The 19,716-nt window shown below is 39.1% G+C and overlaps 1 protein-coding gene across 2 annotated transcripts in view; it reads right to left on the bottom strand.

The window, feature by feature from the left end:
- GARS1 (glycyl-tRNA synthetase 1) overlaps positions 1 to 18,775 on the bottom strand; it is a 39,428-nt gene extending 20,653 nt beyond the window's left edge. Inside the window, exons 1-9 of one of the 2 annotated variants that reach the window (XM_033194894.1) lie at positions 18,320 to 18,619; positions 17,527 to 17,644; positions 14,577 to 14,678; positions 13,434 to 13,536; positions 12,305 to 12,446; positions 10,683 to 10,771; positions 10,232 to 10,308; positions 3,732 to 3,877; positions 1,199 to 1,348 (exon numbers count right to left, since the gene is read on the bottom strand). In XM_033194894.1, the coding sequence (XP_033050785.1) occupies positions 1,199 to 1,348; positions 3,732 to 3,877; positions 10,232 to 10,308; positions 10,683 to 10,771; positions 12,305 to 12,446; positions 13,434 to 13,491 (662 nt within the window). In that variant the 5' untranslated portion in view covers positions 13,492 to 13,536; positions 14,577 to 14,678; positions 17,527 to 17,644; positions 18,320 to 18,619. Of the gene's footprint in view, positions 1 to 1,198; positions 1,349 to 3,731; positions 3,878 to 10,231; positions 10,309 to 10,682; positions 10,772 to 12,304; positions 12,447 to 13,433; positions 13,537 to 14,576; positions 14,679 to 17,526; positions 17,645 to 18,319 lie in introns of both variants that reach the window. The other variant, XM_033194893.1, reaches the window with a different exon arrangement.
- Positions 18,776 to 19,716: the final 941 nt, after the last annotated feature.

Below are 19,716 nucleotides of genomic sequence, written 5' to 3'. Positions count from 1 at the left end.
ATATTGAAACAGTCAAAAACAAACAAAAAAACACTCAGACACTGGGAAATAAAACGAAGTCTCAAATCTGACAAATTTTTCATTGCTATCATACCTGGCTAAAGTTTCTGATGACCTCCTCTTTTTACATGAAAGCCCAGCGGGGTCCTTCCCCCCACTTTCTCTAAGTTGTGTACATTCTTTCCTCTGTAAGTCCCTCCTTCCTAAACTATAAGCCTGAAGGGCCTTAGAGATACAGTTTGCACAGAACGTAGGCATCTTCTCCCAGACAGCATCATGGGAACTAACAAGATGAGGCAGGTGCTGTGGATGCTTTGATTCAGAGTCAGTGACTGGGCTATGTTATGACTCAAGTCTGTAATTACAGTGAGTAAGAAGAGAAGATAGGAAATGGGTGGGCGCTGGGGCTGGGAAAACACTTTGGGGCCTTAGAAAGTTGTGTTTAGCTACACCTCATATTTTATATGGAATGTATTACACTGAGAGATGGTACCAGGAATAACATGTATAGAAATCACAAAAAGCTTAAGTCATAAACAGCTAAGTCATAATAAATTTCTAAAGAAATGTGGAACTCACCAGCCCCAATATGCCTCCCCATACAACCCTGGATAGATCAGACAAAAGTAGACTAATTGAATAGAGGCAAGTGAGTGAACATGAGTGATGAGGGTAAGCTTGCTTGCTGGCCTTTCTGTCATACAGGCCCCCAAATACCTGGACGGAGGTTGTGTCCAGAACACTAGTTGGTTACTGATACATCCTCACCCCAACTTTACCAATGTTGCCTGCCCTAGACACCTAGAACAATCCTCCCGTCATAACTTTTACCCTATCCCCACTCCACACTTTCATACACATCACCATTGCCCAGAATGCCTTGGTTTAGACAATCAAGATACTACCACCCTCGACATATATGATGAACAAGGAAAAAGGTAATTTTGGAGCAGGTGAGATTTAAGATATTCTCCATCCTCCTTCCTTTCCCTTCAAGTTCACTTTTGTCACTCAAAACTGCCTGTCATCCTAGAGATTACATTTAGAGGATTCCAAATGTCAAACATGATTTTTGGAGAAGACAAAAATAAATTCATAATCAGGATTATGAAGCAGAATTGTTTCAATATAGCAAGCTTTCATTTTCAATGCAATGCCAAGGTCATTCACTAATTTGTAAGAGTAACCTGAGCAGTACCTGACTCTGATCAGTCCAGATCGAGGGGAGATCTCATTTCTAAAAGAATTTCCAATCTGGGCAGCAGCAAAAGGCAACTTTCCTTGGTTGAATTCCAAAAGTCGTTTGAAATTCAAGAAAATTCCCTGTGCAGTTTCTGGTCTCAAGTACCTATAAATTTAAGTAAATCAGTCTGTTACAAAGAAAGAAATTATGTTTTCCAACAATCCTGAAATTCTAGATACAAATCCTAAAAGTCCTAAATATACCATTTTCACGACAAAGTTGTACAGGCCCTAAAATGAAGTTTTAGAAATATTTTCCTCAGTATCAAACATTTTCATAGCAAATATTAGAAAATGTATTAATTTGTGTGGCAATACTACTGTTGGCAATGCCATTTCATTTAATTACACCAGTGAGTCAAAACCTCATTTCTCAAAAAGCAGAAATAAAAATAATTTAAAAACACCACCTCAGGCCGGGTGCAGTTGCTCACACCTGTAATCCCAGCACTTTGGATGGCTGAGGTAGGCGGATCATCTGAGGTTGGGAGTTCAAGATCAGCCTGACCAACAGGGAGAAACCCCAGCTCTACTAAAAATACAAAATTAGCCAGGCGTGGTGGCACATGCCTGTAATCCCAGCTACTCAGGAGGCTGAGGCAGGAGAATCCCTTGAACCCGGGAGGCAGAGGTTGCAGTTAGCTGAGATCACACCATTGTACTCCAGCCTGGGCAACAAGAGTGAAACTCCATCTCAAAAAACAAACAAACAAAAAAACACCACCTCTCCCATAGTGCCCCTTAAACCCCTGATGTATTCTAAGTCATCATGTACATGAAGGCAGATGACAATCTTAGATCCTCTGGAAAATAATACCTACGCCTATGTTTAGCCCTGTTAACCCACATATTAAAACTTAACTGAGGGGCTAAAAAGAAATCAGTATGGGCTCACATTTAACATCAGCACTCACTTATCACTAACTATCACCTCACCAAGCCAGGTAATTTTCAATGTTTTTCAAATCATTTTATTCTCTGCAGTATTTTATATTTTCAACCAGAGGCTTCCGCATTTCTCTGTATTTTAAAGATATAGTCAAGCAAATACACTACTAAAGCCACTGCCCTCTCAATTTCCTAGGAAATATCCTGTGCAAAACATCCACTAAGGAAGTGCTCCCAATGGCCTACTTCAAAATAAGTATTTTACTAAAATAACTTTAAAACCAAGGGGTAAAAACCCTAAAACTGTACCCTCTTCTTACTTAACAGACAAACTCTTTTGATTTTTATGGCCCTTTCCAGATTTAATCCAAATGTAAGTAAAGTTTACATGCATATTTACAGTTACTATGTATAAAATTATGTATTATTTATATTTTATACTTTTCCATTTTCTAAATAATAGTACAAATTTCTCACATTAATAGTGGCAGAATATTATACTAAACTAATCCACTTTACTATAATTTGTTTAACCACTGTCAAATTACTGAATAGGTTATTTCTACTTTCAGTTTATATACTTCTTGTGAGTATAGTTTCCTTTCCTTCTGAATTATTTCCTTAGATCAGTTCCCAGAAATGGAACGTCTGGGTCACAGGTTATATCTCGTTTTATGACTCTCTGTACATATGGCCAAAATGAAAGGCTTGCCACTGGCCTCTTTCCACGAAATATTCCAAATCAACCTGATGTTTCATTAGAATAATTAACTGTGACACATTTTGCCACAATTAATTTTCCTTATTCTTCAGTTCTTCCTCTGGGAAACACGATCTATCTAGCTCATGTAGCAAAAACTTACTCTCTTACCCTAACATAAGAAAAATATCTAAAGCTATGAAAAGGAACATTGACTAAGTCTGTTAAACAGTGGACAAGGAATCAGAAGATAAAGATTCCAATTCTGAATCATACTGTAAACTAACCAGATGTTCTTTATCCGTGAAAACCACATCTTTCAAATCAACAGGCTACACCTATGCTGTCCAATATGGTAGGCCACTAGTCACATGTCTATTTAAATTTCAATTAAGATGAAATAAATTTTAAAATTCAGTGCCTCAGAAGAACTTGACCCATTACGAGTGCTCAAGAGCCAAATGTGGCTGGTAGCTAATCACACTGGACAACACAGATTACAGAAAATTTCCATCACTGCAGAAAGTTCCATTGGACAGTGTCAGGCTAAACTAAATGGTTTCTAAAGTATCCTTCAGCAATAAGTTCAATGGCTTTCAAAACCATTCTTCAACTGTCCCTTCTGCCCTATGCAGCTATAACTAGAAGACATAGTGATCAGAGATTTTACATCTATTTTATGGCAAAAAAAAATACATATATACCAAAACAGAAATTATATTCAGAAATAATTTTTTTAAAGTAAGACATCTCTGCCATTATTTCTCCATAATATATTCACCTGTAGTTCTGTATATCACTTTTTAAAAGTTTTTCCTTCATAACATTGATATTTACCTTTTATTATAAGCAATTTTAAAAACTTCATTACATAAACAGGTAAACAATAAGTGATACACACCCAGGCATGTTTCCTCCAGGCCCAATGAAAGTCTTGAACATTAAGTTAAAAGACACTGGAGGGGATAGGTCATTTCCAGTAATGGGAGATTTTACATTATAGTTCACAAAAAGATCCGCAAGTTCTTGCTGTCCATAGTTATCAAGCTAAAGGACATATAAAGAAATTAGTGTAAAAGACAAAGAAAACAAGGCATAAGATATAAAGTATTACATATAACCCTAGCAATCAATCTACTGTTATATAACTCACACAAAATTTAGGAACATCACAACTAACCTAACCTTCAGGACACCCACATTAAAACCATAACCAGCCGGGCGCTGTGGCTCACAGCTGTAATCCTAGCACTTTGGGAGGCCGAGACGGGCGGATCACGAGGTCAGGAGATCGAGACCATCCTGGCTAACACAGTGAAATCCCGTCTCTACTAAAAATACAAAAAAAAAAAAAAATTAGCTGGACGTGGTGGCCGGCGCCTGTAGTCCCAGCTACTTGGGAGGCTGAGGCAGGAGAATGGGGTGAACCCAGGAGGCAGAGCTTGCGGTGAGCCAAGATCGCGCCACTGCACTCCAGCCTGGGCGACTAAGACTCCGTCTCAAAATAAAAATAAAAATAAAAATAAAAAGCCCACAACCAATTTACACACTTTCCATTTATCAAGAGAGAAACAAAATATCTTTCTGGGACCTAAAACTCATATAGTCACTGTTTCAAAATGAAAGATAAAGCAAAATACCTCTTATTCAATTATAACAGTTATTAGTTGGCAAGAATCTGAATTACATAAATAAGTTTTCAAAGCTGAATTTTACTACTCTGAACACATTTAAGGTGCATTTCTGCATTTCTCTGTATTTTAAAGATCCAGTCAAGCAAATATACTATTAATAGCCACCACCCTCTCCTCAAATGAGTAATTAAATGTGCATTGAACTTTCCTTTCCCTTAGGAGCTAAGATATTAAGCTCCTAGAAGATAGAAGCTGTTCTTATTCACCTCAGCATTTTCCAGTGTATTGCATATTGTATACATTGACCATCAATGCCAAATCCTGTAAAATGATATATGACCTCCAATTCAAGAATTTCAAGTGGCTATGATAAACCATCTAATAGTAAGCAATATTTAAAACTTAAAAGTCTCCTAATGGAAACAAAATAATTCAATAAATCAATTAATGGCCATAAGAACTGACGCTTTGAGTTCAGAAAGACCTGGGTGTATCTCCCAACTCTATGCCACTTATAGGTTGTGTGACTACAGATTAAGTCTTACATAACCTCTCTAAGAAGAGGGGAGAACAGCATCTACTTCACTATGTAAGACTATTTATGAAGATTAAACAAAACATGTAAAGTACTTAGCACAGGCAGGACCTGGTACATAATACCTACTCGATAAAGAGCAATTATGTTTGCTCCCCTCATAAATCCAATGGTATTTCTACTCCATAAAAAGGCAACTCACTCACACTAACCGCATGTTCCAGGTTTGAATGCGCGATTTAAAACACTAAGCCTTCTAGACTCTATTTCTACAGAATTTCTACGGGGAATCCACAAAATAACGTTATACAATTACCCAAGAGGCTGGATCAATGAGGAAACTGTTCCAGTGACCTTCAAGACACGGGTACCGTAAATATAAGCTGGTCCTACTGGAGCAGAAAGTCAAACAGCCTGAGGAACAGCTATTTCCCAGGTAATTCAAGAATATATAGTGCTTTCCAATAAAAGGCATAATGTAAAAAGAAATCAGGAGGAAAAAGATTCCGCCAATACAGATAGAAATCAAAACCCCTGGGAAAGGGAATCTGGCAATATCTGACAAAATTACATTTGTATGTATCCTTTGACCCAGCAATCCCATTTCCAGGTATCTATCCCAAAGACACAATAGCAAAAACATGGAAAGATATAAGCACAAGATTATTCAATGTAGCACTATCTGTAATGTTAAAGATGGGAAATAACCCAAATGTCCAGCAGTGGACAACTGGTTATAAAACATATCCACACAATGCAGAATTATGTAGCTATAAAATGGAAGGAGGCAATCTCTATATACTATGAGGGACCAATCTCTGAAATATTTTGTTATGTGAAGAAAACCACAGTGGAGAAAAGTGTGTATGGAATGCAACCATTTATCTAGAAAGGGGGGCATACAAGTATCTATGTCTTTGTTTATATTCTATTTTTTTTTAAAAGGCAGCTGTTTCAAGTTAAAAACTCCTTAGGAAGCAGGGAAGTGGAAGGACGGAAGGTGAAGGGAAGAGAGATAGTAGACTACTTAAATATACCTTGTTTTTTAGATTTGCCTGTAGAGGTATAGAAAATGCTTTATATGATTATAAAACAAATTTTAATTTTTTTAAATTATACTTTAAGTTCTAGAGTACATGTGCACAACGTGCAGGTTTGATACGTAGGTATACATGCGCCATGTTGGTTTGCTGCACCCATCAACTCGTCATTTACATTAGGTATTTCTCCTAATGCTATCCCTCCCCCACCACCCCACCCCCCGACAGGTGTGTGATGTCCCCACCCTGTGTTCAAGTGTGCTCATTGTTCAATTCCCACCTATGCATGAGAACATGGAGTGTTTGGTTTTCTGTCCTTGTGATAGTTTGCTGAGAATGATGGCTTCCAGCTTCATCCATATCTCTGCAAAGGACGTGAATTCATCCTTTTTATGGCTGCATAGTATTCCATGGTATATATGTGCCACATTTTCTTAATCCAGTCTATCACTGATGGACATTTGGATTGGTTCCAAGTCTTTGCTATTGTGCTATATGATTATAATACAACTTTTTAAAAATGAAACCCTGAATACTGAAAATAAAATGAAATACATGGACTAACTGCACATCTAGCTGATGACATCGCCACACAGACAGAATGACTCCAAGTGACTTTAAATACAGTTATCAGACTGTAAGACTACACACTGCTGGCATATCCCTAAAGAAAAGAATAAAAATATTTTTAACTGTTTTTAACATTCATATTGCCGATAGTGGTGTGGGTACTGTCATTCTGAGACTGTTAACGTATACAGTGGGAGATAAGGCATGTCAGTAGTTATGTTTTGTTGCTGAGAAGTGGGATTTTTGGTGAGGTTTACATGAAGGAGAGATTTAAGATTAACACAGTAAAAACCCCATAAACCTAACTTTAAGTAAACTATTAAGTATCTACATTAACTCACAAAAATTTTATCTCTTAAAAAATACCAATTTCGTAGCTCAGATCACTGACAAGGTCTATAATTAGTGATCAATACCAACCCCACTAGTAAGTACGAGGGCTCCTTGGAGAAATGTCTGATTCCAAGTCCGGGACAGGAAATGTACAAGATGAGATGGCAATATCTTGTCATATTAAAGGAAGTTTTCAGAGACTACTAGGGCTGTGTCAAAAGGACTCAGCAGAGAACTCCTAGTCACCAAAGACTGGACAATTTAACCATCAATAAGAAAAATGCAACTGACTGAATATCAAATATTTGAATCTAAAGTTCACAACAGTAGGAGGAAAAAAGGAAAAGGCAGGCAGGAACTCGTGAATTTCTGAAGGATGTTAGGGAACCAACTAATGGAAAACAGGTTAAAAAAGACAATGGGTGGGAGAATGGATTAAGCACTTTTTCTCACTTTTCTTTATAAAGGGTGTCTCGGAGAAATCAAATAGTTGATAGAAAAAGTTTTTCCATACAGAAATAGTCTAGCTAAAAAAAAAAAAAAAAAAAACAGAATGACAAAAACCACCATTTTGAAACCCCCTCATCAGTTAATGCATCTAAACAATGGACATCAATGGCCACAGCCCACAGAAGAGCTGACCAGGTACTATGTACCTCCGGACAGGAGGCCATAACACCACTTAACCAAATGTCTTGCCAAAAATACCTGGTCAAGCCTCTAAATCTAATACAGAAAAAGATGAACATGTGTAACCTCACTACAATAACATAATTAGCCAAATCCAGACCAAATTCCAGTAGAAAACAATAAGGAACAAATGACTCAGCTTCTTGAAAAAAATTTTAATGAAAATGCTGGGAAAAAAGGGAATGAAGGAAGGCCATATAGATTGGAAGAGATTTAAGAAACATATCAACCAATCACAAAGTACAGACTTTATCTGGATCCCAATTCAAATTTTAAAAACTGGAAATATTTAAGACAGCCTAGAAAACATGAACACTGATTAAATATTTGATATTAAATTATTAACATTTCCCAAGGTAAGAGGATTGAAAAGGATTTTTTAAATCATTTAAAAAGCCTTTATTTTTAAAGGATTTTTCTCTTTTAGAGATAGATAATGAAAAATTTACAGGTATAATAAAATAATGTTTGAGATCTGCTTCAAAAAAATTCAGGCTGGGCACCATGGCTCACATCTGTAATCCTAGCACTTTGGGAGGTCCAGACAGGAGGATCGCTTGAGCTCAGGAGGTCGTGGCTGCAGTGAGCCACGTTCATGTCCCTGCACTCCAGCCTGTGCTACAGAGTAGGACTCTGTCCCCACCCTACTACACACAAAAATTTAGGGGAAAGAAGTCAGTAAAGTGAGAGGGGAACAGATACAAAAAAATTTAACAGTGAAGCATGGGGATAGGTACATAATTGTTTATTATGTTTTTATTTAACATATAAAATTTCGTATGTTTTGAATTTTTCATAAACAAGTTAAAAATGATTTTTAAAACTGGAACATCCAGAGATGTGCCAGCAAAAACAGAGACGAGAAACAAAAGAATTCGTTCTGAGCTGTTAAATCCACATAATAGGAGTAGAGGTCTTCCTACCACAGAAGGTAAATCAGGACCTTTAAAGAAACAATCGTGCTTCATGAAGCTGAAAAGGAGTCAGACACTAAGGCGCAGAAAACGCTATTCTGTGCTTAAGCAACAGATGGGCTTTCAGCCAGTGAATCCACCAGGGCCATTTCTGAGTGCTACACCATTTCCCATGGGTCCCTAACTTTTCATTGAAGATTATATTGACAGCTGTACATGTATCTGATATGGCAAATCAAAAAACAAATTGCTCCCCTAGAACACAGATCTAAAATAAAAGAGAAGGCCAATGCTCAAACAATAAATTGACTTGTCAATCAACTAGTTACTTCCCAACTCTGACAACGTACTTGGAAATGAATGATACTGTTAAGGTTGAAAACATATATATACAAAACCTCAGTAAATCTAAAAGTCTGAATGGAAAATTTTAGGGATACTTAGAGGCACTTTCCATTTTTTCTAATAAAGGGTATGCCTTTGGAAAAGAAAATGAGATGAACGTGTGGCTTCAACAGCATCAAAATATAAGAAATAATTTTCTAAACCATGAGTAACTGTACTAAAACAATGAGCTTCAAGCAAGGGATAAAATTATACTCCACAAGGATCAAAATAAATCAGCAGATGATTCAACAGCCAAATTAAGAGAGTTTTCAATGTAAATGAAGGAGAAATTATTTTAGCTATGTTGGAAAGTTAACTATCACAGAGAAAAATAAGCATGCTAAAAAAAAAATTAGGACAACAGTGGAAAAGTATCCAGTAATTCCCATGAGAAAAAAACAACAAATTAGGGAGTTCTATATTCAAACACAGAGAGAGACACAGATCGGTGTAAAGAAAATAGGTTTAATCACTGCACTGGTTTTTTGTTTGTTTTTCACCCAAGGAAGTAAATAAAATTTAAGAAGTGAGCCTCAGTAGATCTCCTGAGTAAACATGGTGTTGGAGAAATGTACTTTGCCTAAATGGAACAGCTGATAGATGAGGTGAGACACCAGCAACATATATACCTGAGCACATGCATCTTCCCAGGGAGGCGTGCAGTTTTGATCATATTCTTAGGGTGGTCTGTGACTCAAAAAAAGGATAAGAACTATTTCTAATATAGAAAGTATTCCTGCAATTGGCAAAAGGTCAGAATAATCTCTGTGGTCTATTTTTTGTCTTATCTAAAATTTGTCAGCTTAAATATACAAATTATATAACTTTAGAACTACAGGCAAACTGGGAAAAGCAAGGACAGAAAGGTAGGGACCTGCTGATGAGGTTCTAAGAATAATAGCACAAAATCAGGGTCCAAGCAGAGGCAGATCAAATAGCTAGTGAGAAAGTGCTCATCAAGTTATCTGCCCCGAAATCTCCACACCAGTGCTGAACACTACCCATCATCAGTCACTCCTGTGGTGTTAGCTATTAAATCCAGAAAAGCAGTTTCCAAGGACAGACAAATTTAATGCCTATTTACACTGACTTGTTAGTTTTGGCTGAAATAAAGGGTTAGTCACAAAAGAGAGAAGAAAATAAAACTGCAAAAAGAGATGGTATAAAGGACAGAATTAACCTCTGCTTCTTTACAATGTGGCCAGGGTCAGCATAATGGGAAATGCAACAATCATTAAACACTGGAAGAAGGACAGCGACCACCTAGGTTACTCTGATAACATCTCTAGAGTACTCACCTGGGCCAAAACACTTTCCATCTCTGATTTCTTTTCGACAGAACACTTCTTATCAGACATCAATTTCTGTAAATGAGCTGTAAGAACAGTGTTGACATATGATCATCAATGGGAAAAAGGACAATGCACTTTTCAGTTTCAATGCTGGACAATTAAAAAGTAAATCCATGGATAAAGTTCTTAATTTACATGAATCCCATGGTTGATTTTACAGCAGTAGTCATGGTATTGTCTTGATTCATTTGCTAATTAGAAAAATTATCTGTATATAACTAATTAATCTACACATAACTTTTTTAAAAAACAAGGGACTTGATTTATATACTTAACATCTGTGCACTTTACTGTTTGAATGTTATGCCTCAATAAAACATTTAATGGAGAACATCTGAGAGAAAGTTTAAACCTTTTATTTTGATCACTCCTACCTGAAGGAGATGAAGAACCTCACCTTTTAATAGATGGTCAGCACGAAAACATTCTCCATTTTTTACATCTTTCACCATGAAGTCAGCAAATTTGTCTACATGGCCAGAGGTCCTAAATTAACAAACGCCAACTCAATTTGTCATTCTCATACAAATTACACATAGATATTACCTTATAAGATAATTCCCCATCAGTGTTTATATCTGTGTATCTCAAAGATGGAAGCTCCCACATCTATAGTAATGATGTATCCATGACAGACAGTATGCCAGACAAAATTCTTCCTCAAATCTATTTTTCACCCTCTCCCACATTCTTCCTTCCCATAAGAAAAAACACATTAACCACACAATAAAAAGACAATTCTTTTCTACAAGTTGTCATAAAGTCTGTACTATTCTTCAGGATCAATTAATCCATGCCTATGCCATTATTATTAGTGATCTAAACAAAGGTCAAAATCATTGGGAATTTGACTAGTTAAGAATTCATGGCAGCTTGGTATAGACATTGAACCTTAAGAAAGTAGTTTCTGCCACTAAAACCTGTACTGACATTGGTAGTATCTCTACAAAGTTCCTATTGGTGGAACAAGTAGCTAAAAGGATAGGTAGCCTTGATCTTATAGAGCCACCATCCAGAATTCCTCATCTTAACTGGCTGAAATTATTAAGAGAACCTAACGGATGCCAATAGTAAAAATTAGCTCTCCACCAGGCAACCTTAAATGAATAACGACAAGTTACAAAATGGCAAGAATTCCTCTTTCAGTTTCACATTCTGAAATTCTGCCCTACTTTGGGAGGCCGAGGTGGGCGGATCACTAGGTCAGGAGATCGAGACCACCCTGGCTAACACAGTAAAACCCTGTCTCTACTAAAAATACAAAAAAAATTGGCCAGACATGGTGGTGGATGCCTGTAGTCCCAGGTACCTGGGAGGCTGAGGCAGGAGAATGGCGTGAACCCGGCAGGTGGAGCTTGCAGTGAGCCGAGATCAAGCCACTGCACTCCAGCCTGGGCGACAGAGCGAGACTCCGTCTCAAAAAAAAAAAAATTCTGCCCTACTTTCAATAATGTTGGTAGGAATAATCTACATTTCTGCATTGAAACTTCAATACAAATAGTATTTAATTGAAAATCTCTACAAATATACCTTTGCTCAGAACTTCTAAAAACTTGTATTAAGGAAATAATCAAGGATACACCCAAAAATCCATCTATCAAGATATTCAGTGCAGTCAAAAATGAGAAACACCTTAATGCTTTCAATATGGCACAAAGTAACATATTATGGCACTTCCATAAAACAATACTATGTTGTCATTAAAAATGTTTTAGATGAAGTTAATGACATGAGTATATATTAATCTATATTACATGAAAATAAGCAGTGTACTGCTAACACTGAAATACATAGGGACATACAGAAAAAACAGATTGGAAGGACAAACACAATCATCTTAACATTGCTATCTGTGAGCAGAAGGTATATGTTTCTTTGTTTTTCCATATTTTCCAGATTTTCTACATGAACATGAGTAGTTCTTTATAATCAGGAAGTTATTTAGCTAAGTATATTAAATAATTTAATAAGTTGTTTTATTTAAAGTAGGATTCCCCCCACTCCAAAGTAGGATCTCACTTTAAAACTGGCTCAGGGGTGAGCATGGTGCAATCGATCTCCAGGATCTGTTCCTCTTGGATAAAGTGCTGCCTCCAGGTCTGAATAATATTGTTCTTCAAAGCACAGCCAACTGGCCCAAAGTCATACAGACCACTAACACCTATAGAATATGAGAGGAAAACATGTACTTTACCTTGTTACTCTGAACAAATGAAGGCAAGGAGACATGAGAAACTGATACCTACAAGACTTCACATACTCCCTAAAAGTGTATTCAAGTCAACAATGGAAATTCCTCAATACTGAAGAGCCTTACTTTCAGCTAGCTGATGGAAGTAAAATAAAAAAGCTCTTACACCATTTACTAATATCCTATTTATTCCCTAATTTCAAGCAGGACTAGCCCAAAATCTACAACAAAAGTTCCCCCTTGTACAAGAAACAGAATGAAAAAAGATTCTAGTTTTCTGCCATAAAAATTAGAAAATAATTTCTCACAACAACAATGATCTATAATTTTAGCATCCAATTCTCTACTTTATTCCTGGGTATTTGAGGCACTATTTAACCTCAAAAGGGTAAACATTTACAGATCTGCTTAGCCAAACTCAAGTCAACTTTCAGTGGCAAAGTACTATATGTCTAACGTCGTAATAATCTACTGACTATGAAAAATACAGTTTTACATTTCATCAGTGAATTGTATTTGCCTATATACCTTCATATGGCATTCAGAGTGATTTATCTACATCCCTGGGAAGAATGCTTTCTCCTGGCAGATGACCATAAAGAATAAACTAAGGACTGTTTTATCACCGTCCCTGTGTGAAGAGGCACAGTATAGTTAGCCAGTACTACAATGGCCCAAAAGAGTACATGAGTACACAGACACATCAAATGTATACATGGGCCTCCAACAGTTCCCTACATCCCAATAGAAAATAGTGCTCTCCAAGAATAAATACAGTGGAGAAAAATAACAGGTATTACACCAAATGGTGACTCCAAGCAAACAAAAGCAAAATATCTATCCTCTGCTTCGTAGCCTGATACAAGCGGATACCAACAGGCAAGCCATGTTTTCGATTTAAGTATAATATTAGAGCCACTAACAACACAACAGTTCTTTTTGTTGTTAATCCCTTACCTCCATAAATAGCAAAAGCTTGATCATAGAAAAACCTCCTCTTCAGGGTATCTTCCATTTTTGCTCGGTCTACAATATCATCTTTGGGCTGTAACGCCAGCTCCTGTTAGAGATTAAATAAAAAGTGAGCGATTGGAGGGGTGGGTGGGAATCTAAACTTACGTATCTGAATTTAGTTTATTCCTCACCAGAATTAAATATAAAATTTATCAAACAGACAAGATTTTGATAGGTTAAAAACAATAGAAGCCACAGGTCTTTTTTTCCCTTTGAGTAATATAAAAGATACCTTTACTTCATCATTTAGGAAAATATATGATCATTTCCAAGATTACAAGACTAAGCTTGGCCAGGTGCGGTGGCTCATGCCTGTAATTCCAGTACTTTGGGAGGCCGAAGTGGTGGATCACCTGATGTCAGGAGTTCAAGTCTAGCCCGGCCAACATGGCAAAACACCATCTCTACTAAAATACAAAAATTAGCCGAGCGTGGTGGCGGGCACCTGTAATCCCAGCTATTTGGGAGGCTGAGGCAGGAGAACCACTTGAACCTGGGAGGCAGAGGTTGCAGTGAGCTGAGATCGCACCACTGCACTCCAGCCTGGGCAACAGAGCGAGACTCCATCTCAAAAAAAAAAAAAGACTAAGTTTACTTCGATGTAGATACTGATAAGCAATATAAGCAATATTTGAATTGTTAGTGGATTGCTATAGCAAAATGATTAATTTAAAACCCCAAACAACTTAAGTTTGGCGATGGGAGATCTATGGGAGATCTATTGTTTGAAAGGTCTGGGAGCAGGTATCAAATAAACAGACTTTTTCCTTAAAACAAACAAACAAAAATCATTATTTCCAGACATAAGAGAAGTCGTAAAGAAGAGCACAATCCTTTCCATGGAAATTCATGTAGCGTACTGAGTCCAGAATTTGCAGGGTCAGGAAGGCGTTATTAAAAAGTTGACATTTTGAAAGGATGAGGAGCCTACCAGGTAGAGGGAAAGGAGATGAAGGCATTATGGATAAACAGATAAACCAAATGATACTTGTTCAGAAACTTTTCTAGGTCTCTCCCATCCAAAGAAATTAAAGATGAACAATCCCATACCTACTTACGTTCCTATTTTAGCATCCCAGGACTCACCTTTGCTTCCAGAACCCTCTTGCGGGCTTTGAGCTCAGCCACTGCTTTGTCTACATCTACTTGGGGTGCTTTATCTTCTTTCAGTTTTCGCACAAGATCTCCCTAGCCAACAAAAAGAATTTATGTTCAGGATTGGTTTCAGAAGTCAAGAAATGGTAGAAATGTGTTTTTAAGCATGCCTTTTAAAGTCTATGTAAGAATGATACAATTCAGGTCAAGTGTGGTGGCTCATGCCTGTAATACCAGCACTTTGGAAGGCCCTCTTCACCACCTGAGGTCAGGAGTTTCAGATCATTCTGGCCAACATGGTGATACCCCATCACTACTAAACATACACAAATCAGCCAGCCGTGGTGGTGGGCGCCTGTAATCCCAGCCACTCGGGAGGCTGAGGCAGGAGAATCACTTGAACCTAGAAGGCAGAGGCTGCAGTGAGCTAAGATCACGTCACTGCACTCCAGTCTGGGCGACAAAGTGAGACTCCGTCTCAAAATGGAAAAAAAAAAAAAAAAAAAGAATGATGCAATTTGAATGTTTATTATGCGAGTGGTCATTATGAATGACGGTCTCTGCCCTCGTCATTTATAATCTAGAAGAACATACAGGCAAATTAACAAATAACTGCTCACATGGTGAATTTTTTCCTTTGGGTATAGAGGGGAGAAAAAGGAGGGGAGAAAAGCATTGATTAAAAAGTAAGAAAGAGCAAGATTTGTACTGAGAACACAGAAGAACCAATAAATCGACCACCCTCTTAAATCTCTCTCCTCTCGCTTACAAAAAACAAAAAAAATATTATTCAGTTTTCCTCCCACTTCTCTGATCATTCTTCTGTCACTGCTGGCTCATCTTCCTTTGCCTTTCTCTTTATAGTTGGAATTTTTTCCTTGCTAATATTTCTGAATTATTTTATTAACTTCCAACAACCTATACTAATTCCGTATTTATAGTAATATGGTGAACTAGGTCATCTGAGAAAACAATCAAAATATTACCTATATAGGATGAAAAACTTTCAGCTGAGTAATTAAAGTTGTTAAATTGATAGAGCCCTTGGGCACCCAACAGAGTTTTTAATTTCAGTGATCCATTTCCATACAATATGTGGTCCATTTTCACACTGCAAGATTGTTTTTGGTAGTCTGTTGTTCTTTGCTCATGTCTTTGAGTCCTCTTTCTATTTTAAAAAATTATCTTAAGCATTTTAAAAGTATGTGATTATTCTAATACTTTTGGAGAATCTAATTCTATTATCATTTCCCCTGAGTCTCACTCAAGGTGGCTTGTTTCCTTGTGGGTTTTTAAATTTTGAGTTTAGCACTTATTATTTTGGTAAATGTAATCTGTGAATTATCCTAGAAGACCAATGTGGAAAGTCTGCTTCTTTTGCAATATGACGTTCTGGGTAAAGTATATGAAGAAAGACATATGTAGGTGGAAAAGGAAAAATAATTTTAAAAGCCGTTTCGCATAATTGTGGATATTCTTTGATACTACCTCAAAACTCTGACAAGTATTACTTTCTTCAAGGTTATTTCTAACTCAGAAACTATAGCAACAAATTTTTTGTACTGTTAGAATAAATCTATTAATGTATCTTAAGCTTTGAATGGCTCTTTCACCAATACCTGATTTCATATCATGCACCGGTCACCTGGAAAAACATTGGTTCACTGAGTTATGCAGATTATCCAACTACTATAAAAAAAAAAAAATTCCACGTTTGTTAATATCACCACTCATCTCATCACAAATATCTTTAAGGACTGTGAAGCTGCCAAGCTCACAGCAAAAGATACACGTCTTCTCAAATTCTAAAATTTCTCCAAAGGTTATTATTGGCCACAAATAGTAACCACTGTTTTCTTAAAGTGACAAGCTCACTCATTCATTTTCCAAATTAACAAATTTCTATGAAACATGTGCTACTAACAAGACCAGTCGTTAAGTAAAAATCCCACTCCGGAAAGGTTTTCAATTGCACTTCACAATGGAATTATCCAAAATGGATAGGGGTGACAGTGTGTCTCATTTCCCCATAAACAAAAAGTGGGTAAAATTAGATCCTCTTTAAATTATCTTTCAGCTGACATCGGACTCAATAATTCACACAATTAACTAACCGATATATGTGTGTTACTGGAAAATTAGAAAAAATATCCAAACTAACTTAAATCAACTAACTCACATATTCGGAAAATATCTTAAAGTACAAAACAATTAATAATCAAGACAATATAAACAGTACACAAGGCAGTAACAGCATCGGAAAGCTGCCGCGATCAAAGTTTACTTTAGTTAACTTGATCCAGTCTTAACTACCGATGGATGATTTTCACTGCAGTTCCAGGCTAACGTGGCAGAGGGAGGGGTTTGGGTGTGGTTTTTTTTTTTTCCCCAAATTAGTTGTATGTTCCCTTCTAAAGGGAAGGATATTTTTAAAATGGCAAGTTAAGAAAAGACAAAAGAACCACACCTAATTTTATTTGTGGAGTGGAAGGTGGGTGGAGGGAGACAGAGAAAATACAATCTGTGTTCTGACACCAATCATGAAGAAAAAAGTTAAGCCCGTGGTGATATTTCAAAATGAAAGGCTATTTATTAAAATCGGTCAGGCTCAAACCAGCGAAGAGGACAGATGGCAAAGTGGCTGAATTTGCGGCAGCTATACCCCAATGAATTATTTCCGAGAGAGGGTTCCACCCTCTGTAGCTAAGGCAAATTATTGCATCAGGCGCCCATGCAGGAGAAACCCGTTTGGTGTTTACTACTAGGTCATCGATCTCGGGGTCCTACTGCAAGCTTCTGGCTCTCCCTAATTGGATATGGGAATCATCTGAAATAATCTTTTCCTCGCCATCTCTAAATTCTAATCTCTATGGCAGTGCCCTAGGTAAAGGAGGTCTATATTAAATCACCAAGCCCTCCAGCCCATGAAACCTTCCCTCACCTTCGGGAAAATCAAATTTCAAAATATTCCACACTAAGGATGGCTGACATCACCAAGTAACTCCGCAACATTTAGTTTCCCAGGTTTACGATCTGAGAGCTCACTGGTTCCAAATGGCCTGTTCAGAAGCCAGAAAAGATGACACGAGCAAAGGATGATGAGTTTACAGCATTAATAGAAAAGTTCGACACCTCCCCACATCCACGTTTCAACTCTGTTTTCTCAGTCAATCATTCGGCTAAACTAAGCACTGAATGAAGGAAGATGTTAAGGAGGAAACACTATTCAAAGCGTCCTGAAGATTAAAGGGCCTGGCCGTAAGACGAAAGAACCGGCAGTTTTTCGGCTCATCATTGACCACGGAAAGTATTAGGAAGCTTTCCACCCAAGATGCACAAAGAGTACAGCAGAGCCTGGAAAACTGAAGGTTATTCAGTTAGGAGGCGAGGAGAACCAAAGGGTCACAGATCCCAGCCCCATTGGAAATGGAGACGCGGGCTGTGACAGAATGGGAAAGGAGAACAGAGCCAGAGGAGAGAGACGCAGGAAGTCGGAGGGGTTCCAGGGAGTCATCCAAACAGAGAGGAGGACGGAGGTCCGCGGGAGATGAGGTGGCTGACGCACGGGGGACTTAGGACCAAAGTGGGGGAGGCGAAGAAGACGCCAGAGGATGAATGGAAAGAAAGGGGTAACCGAAGAGGAGGACAGTTCCTCGGGGAGGAGGGAAGGATAGCCAGAAGAGGGCCCTGGAAGAAGAGCCGAAGGCTTAGCAGAGGGCGCAAAACACTGGTACCTGCTGGCGCACTGCTAGCCTGAGAGGTGCCAGCACCTCCTCAGCCCCCGCGCAGTCCATGCTGCTCCGGGAGGCGGCGGGGAAGGAGATCCGGGCGCAGGAGGGTGCGCTGAGGAGCCGGCGGAGGGGGAGCGAGGGCCGGGCTAAGAGCCGGGGCGGCAGCAGCAGCAGTAGAGCGGCGCGACCACCTCTAAGCAGCGTTGGACGCGGAGAGGGCATGAGCCGGCGGCCCTGGGCGGTCTAGAGAGGGTGGCGACGGAAGCGGCGCGCGCGGCCCGGCCCGGAGCATGATGAAATCGCCGCGTAAACGCCGCGGCGCGCGTGCTGCCGCACATTCCCCACCCCACGACGCGGCGCCGACTAGCCGCGGCAGATTCGACACAAAACCCGGAAGGACACATCCTAGGGTTTTCTCCGGCTCGGGCGAGGGGTAGGGCTGCGAGTGAACAGATTTGCACAGAAGTGCGTCAAGCCACCCCAGCAGGGTGGGGTGGATGTTCAAGGACACGGCTCTGAGCGAGACCTGCAGGCCGAGGCACACGAGAACCTTCAAAGCATAGGTTCTTACACGAGTGACACCCCGGCGGACCTCCTTGAACGCACACTTCTGCTTCTGTTCTTTCGCGCCCTGCGCCTTAGAAGGGTCGCAAAACATCAAATCAGATAGGGACCTTAGAACATCTCAAGTGCAGATGTTCCCCAGATGAGGAAATAGGCCCAGAGAGGTTAATGATTTTCCCAGTGTCATACATTCCTGGTCCGCCGATGTCAAGACAAAAGCTGGCGAAAGGCGGAGGAGTGAGGGAAAAGGGTCACCCCAGGCTTTCTGGAGAAGGTAAATTCCAATCTGCCCTTGCGGGGCGAGCAGGATTTGAACCAACAGAGATGAGGAAAGGCAAGAGGTGCCTGATAAGTCCTTCTGCTTGGCATAGCGTCAGTCTGTCTGCCTCCTGTGGTTAGACCCCAGCAGACCAACCACCCAGAGATGACTTCCGCCTGCCCCACATTAGGTTCCTCCTGCCCAAAGAGTGGAGGGCCTAGAAAAGCTGGGTTCCCCCTCCAGAAAAGGAAGAGAAAAATAATGTGTTGGTTATAAAAAGAGCATTGCGCACACCTGCAAAAATGGCTGAAATGAAAATGATGGAAAATGCCAAGTGACCCTCTGAGACTCTCCCACACTGCTCAGGGGAGTGTCAACTGGTGCAGCCAGACACTTGGGAGCTCTTCCGCAGTATCCACTGAAGCAGAGCACATACATCTCCTGTCACCCACAATCACACCCAGGGGTGTGCAGGAGTAGACGGGCTCACTATAATGAAGTCTCCTTTCCTAATAGGATGAAAGTCCATGTTAGTTCTCTTCCCATTCCAGTGTGCAGTTCTGGAGAAGTTCTTCCA

Source organism: Trachypithecus francoisi, unplaced genomic scaffold (genome assembly GCF_009764315.1).
Source record: "Trachypithecus francoisi isolate TF-2019V2 unplaced genomic scaffold, Tfra_2.0 Lachesis_group4, whole genome shotgun sequence".
NCBI classification, from domain to species: Eukaryota; Metazoa; Chordata; class Mammalia; order Primates; family Cercopithecidae; genus Trachypithecus; species Trachypithecus francoisi.
The sequence above is the reverse complement of the archived record's forward strand: the minus strand, read 5'-3'. Positions and strand labels throughout refer to the sequence as shown.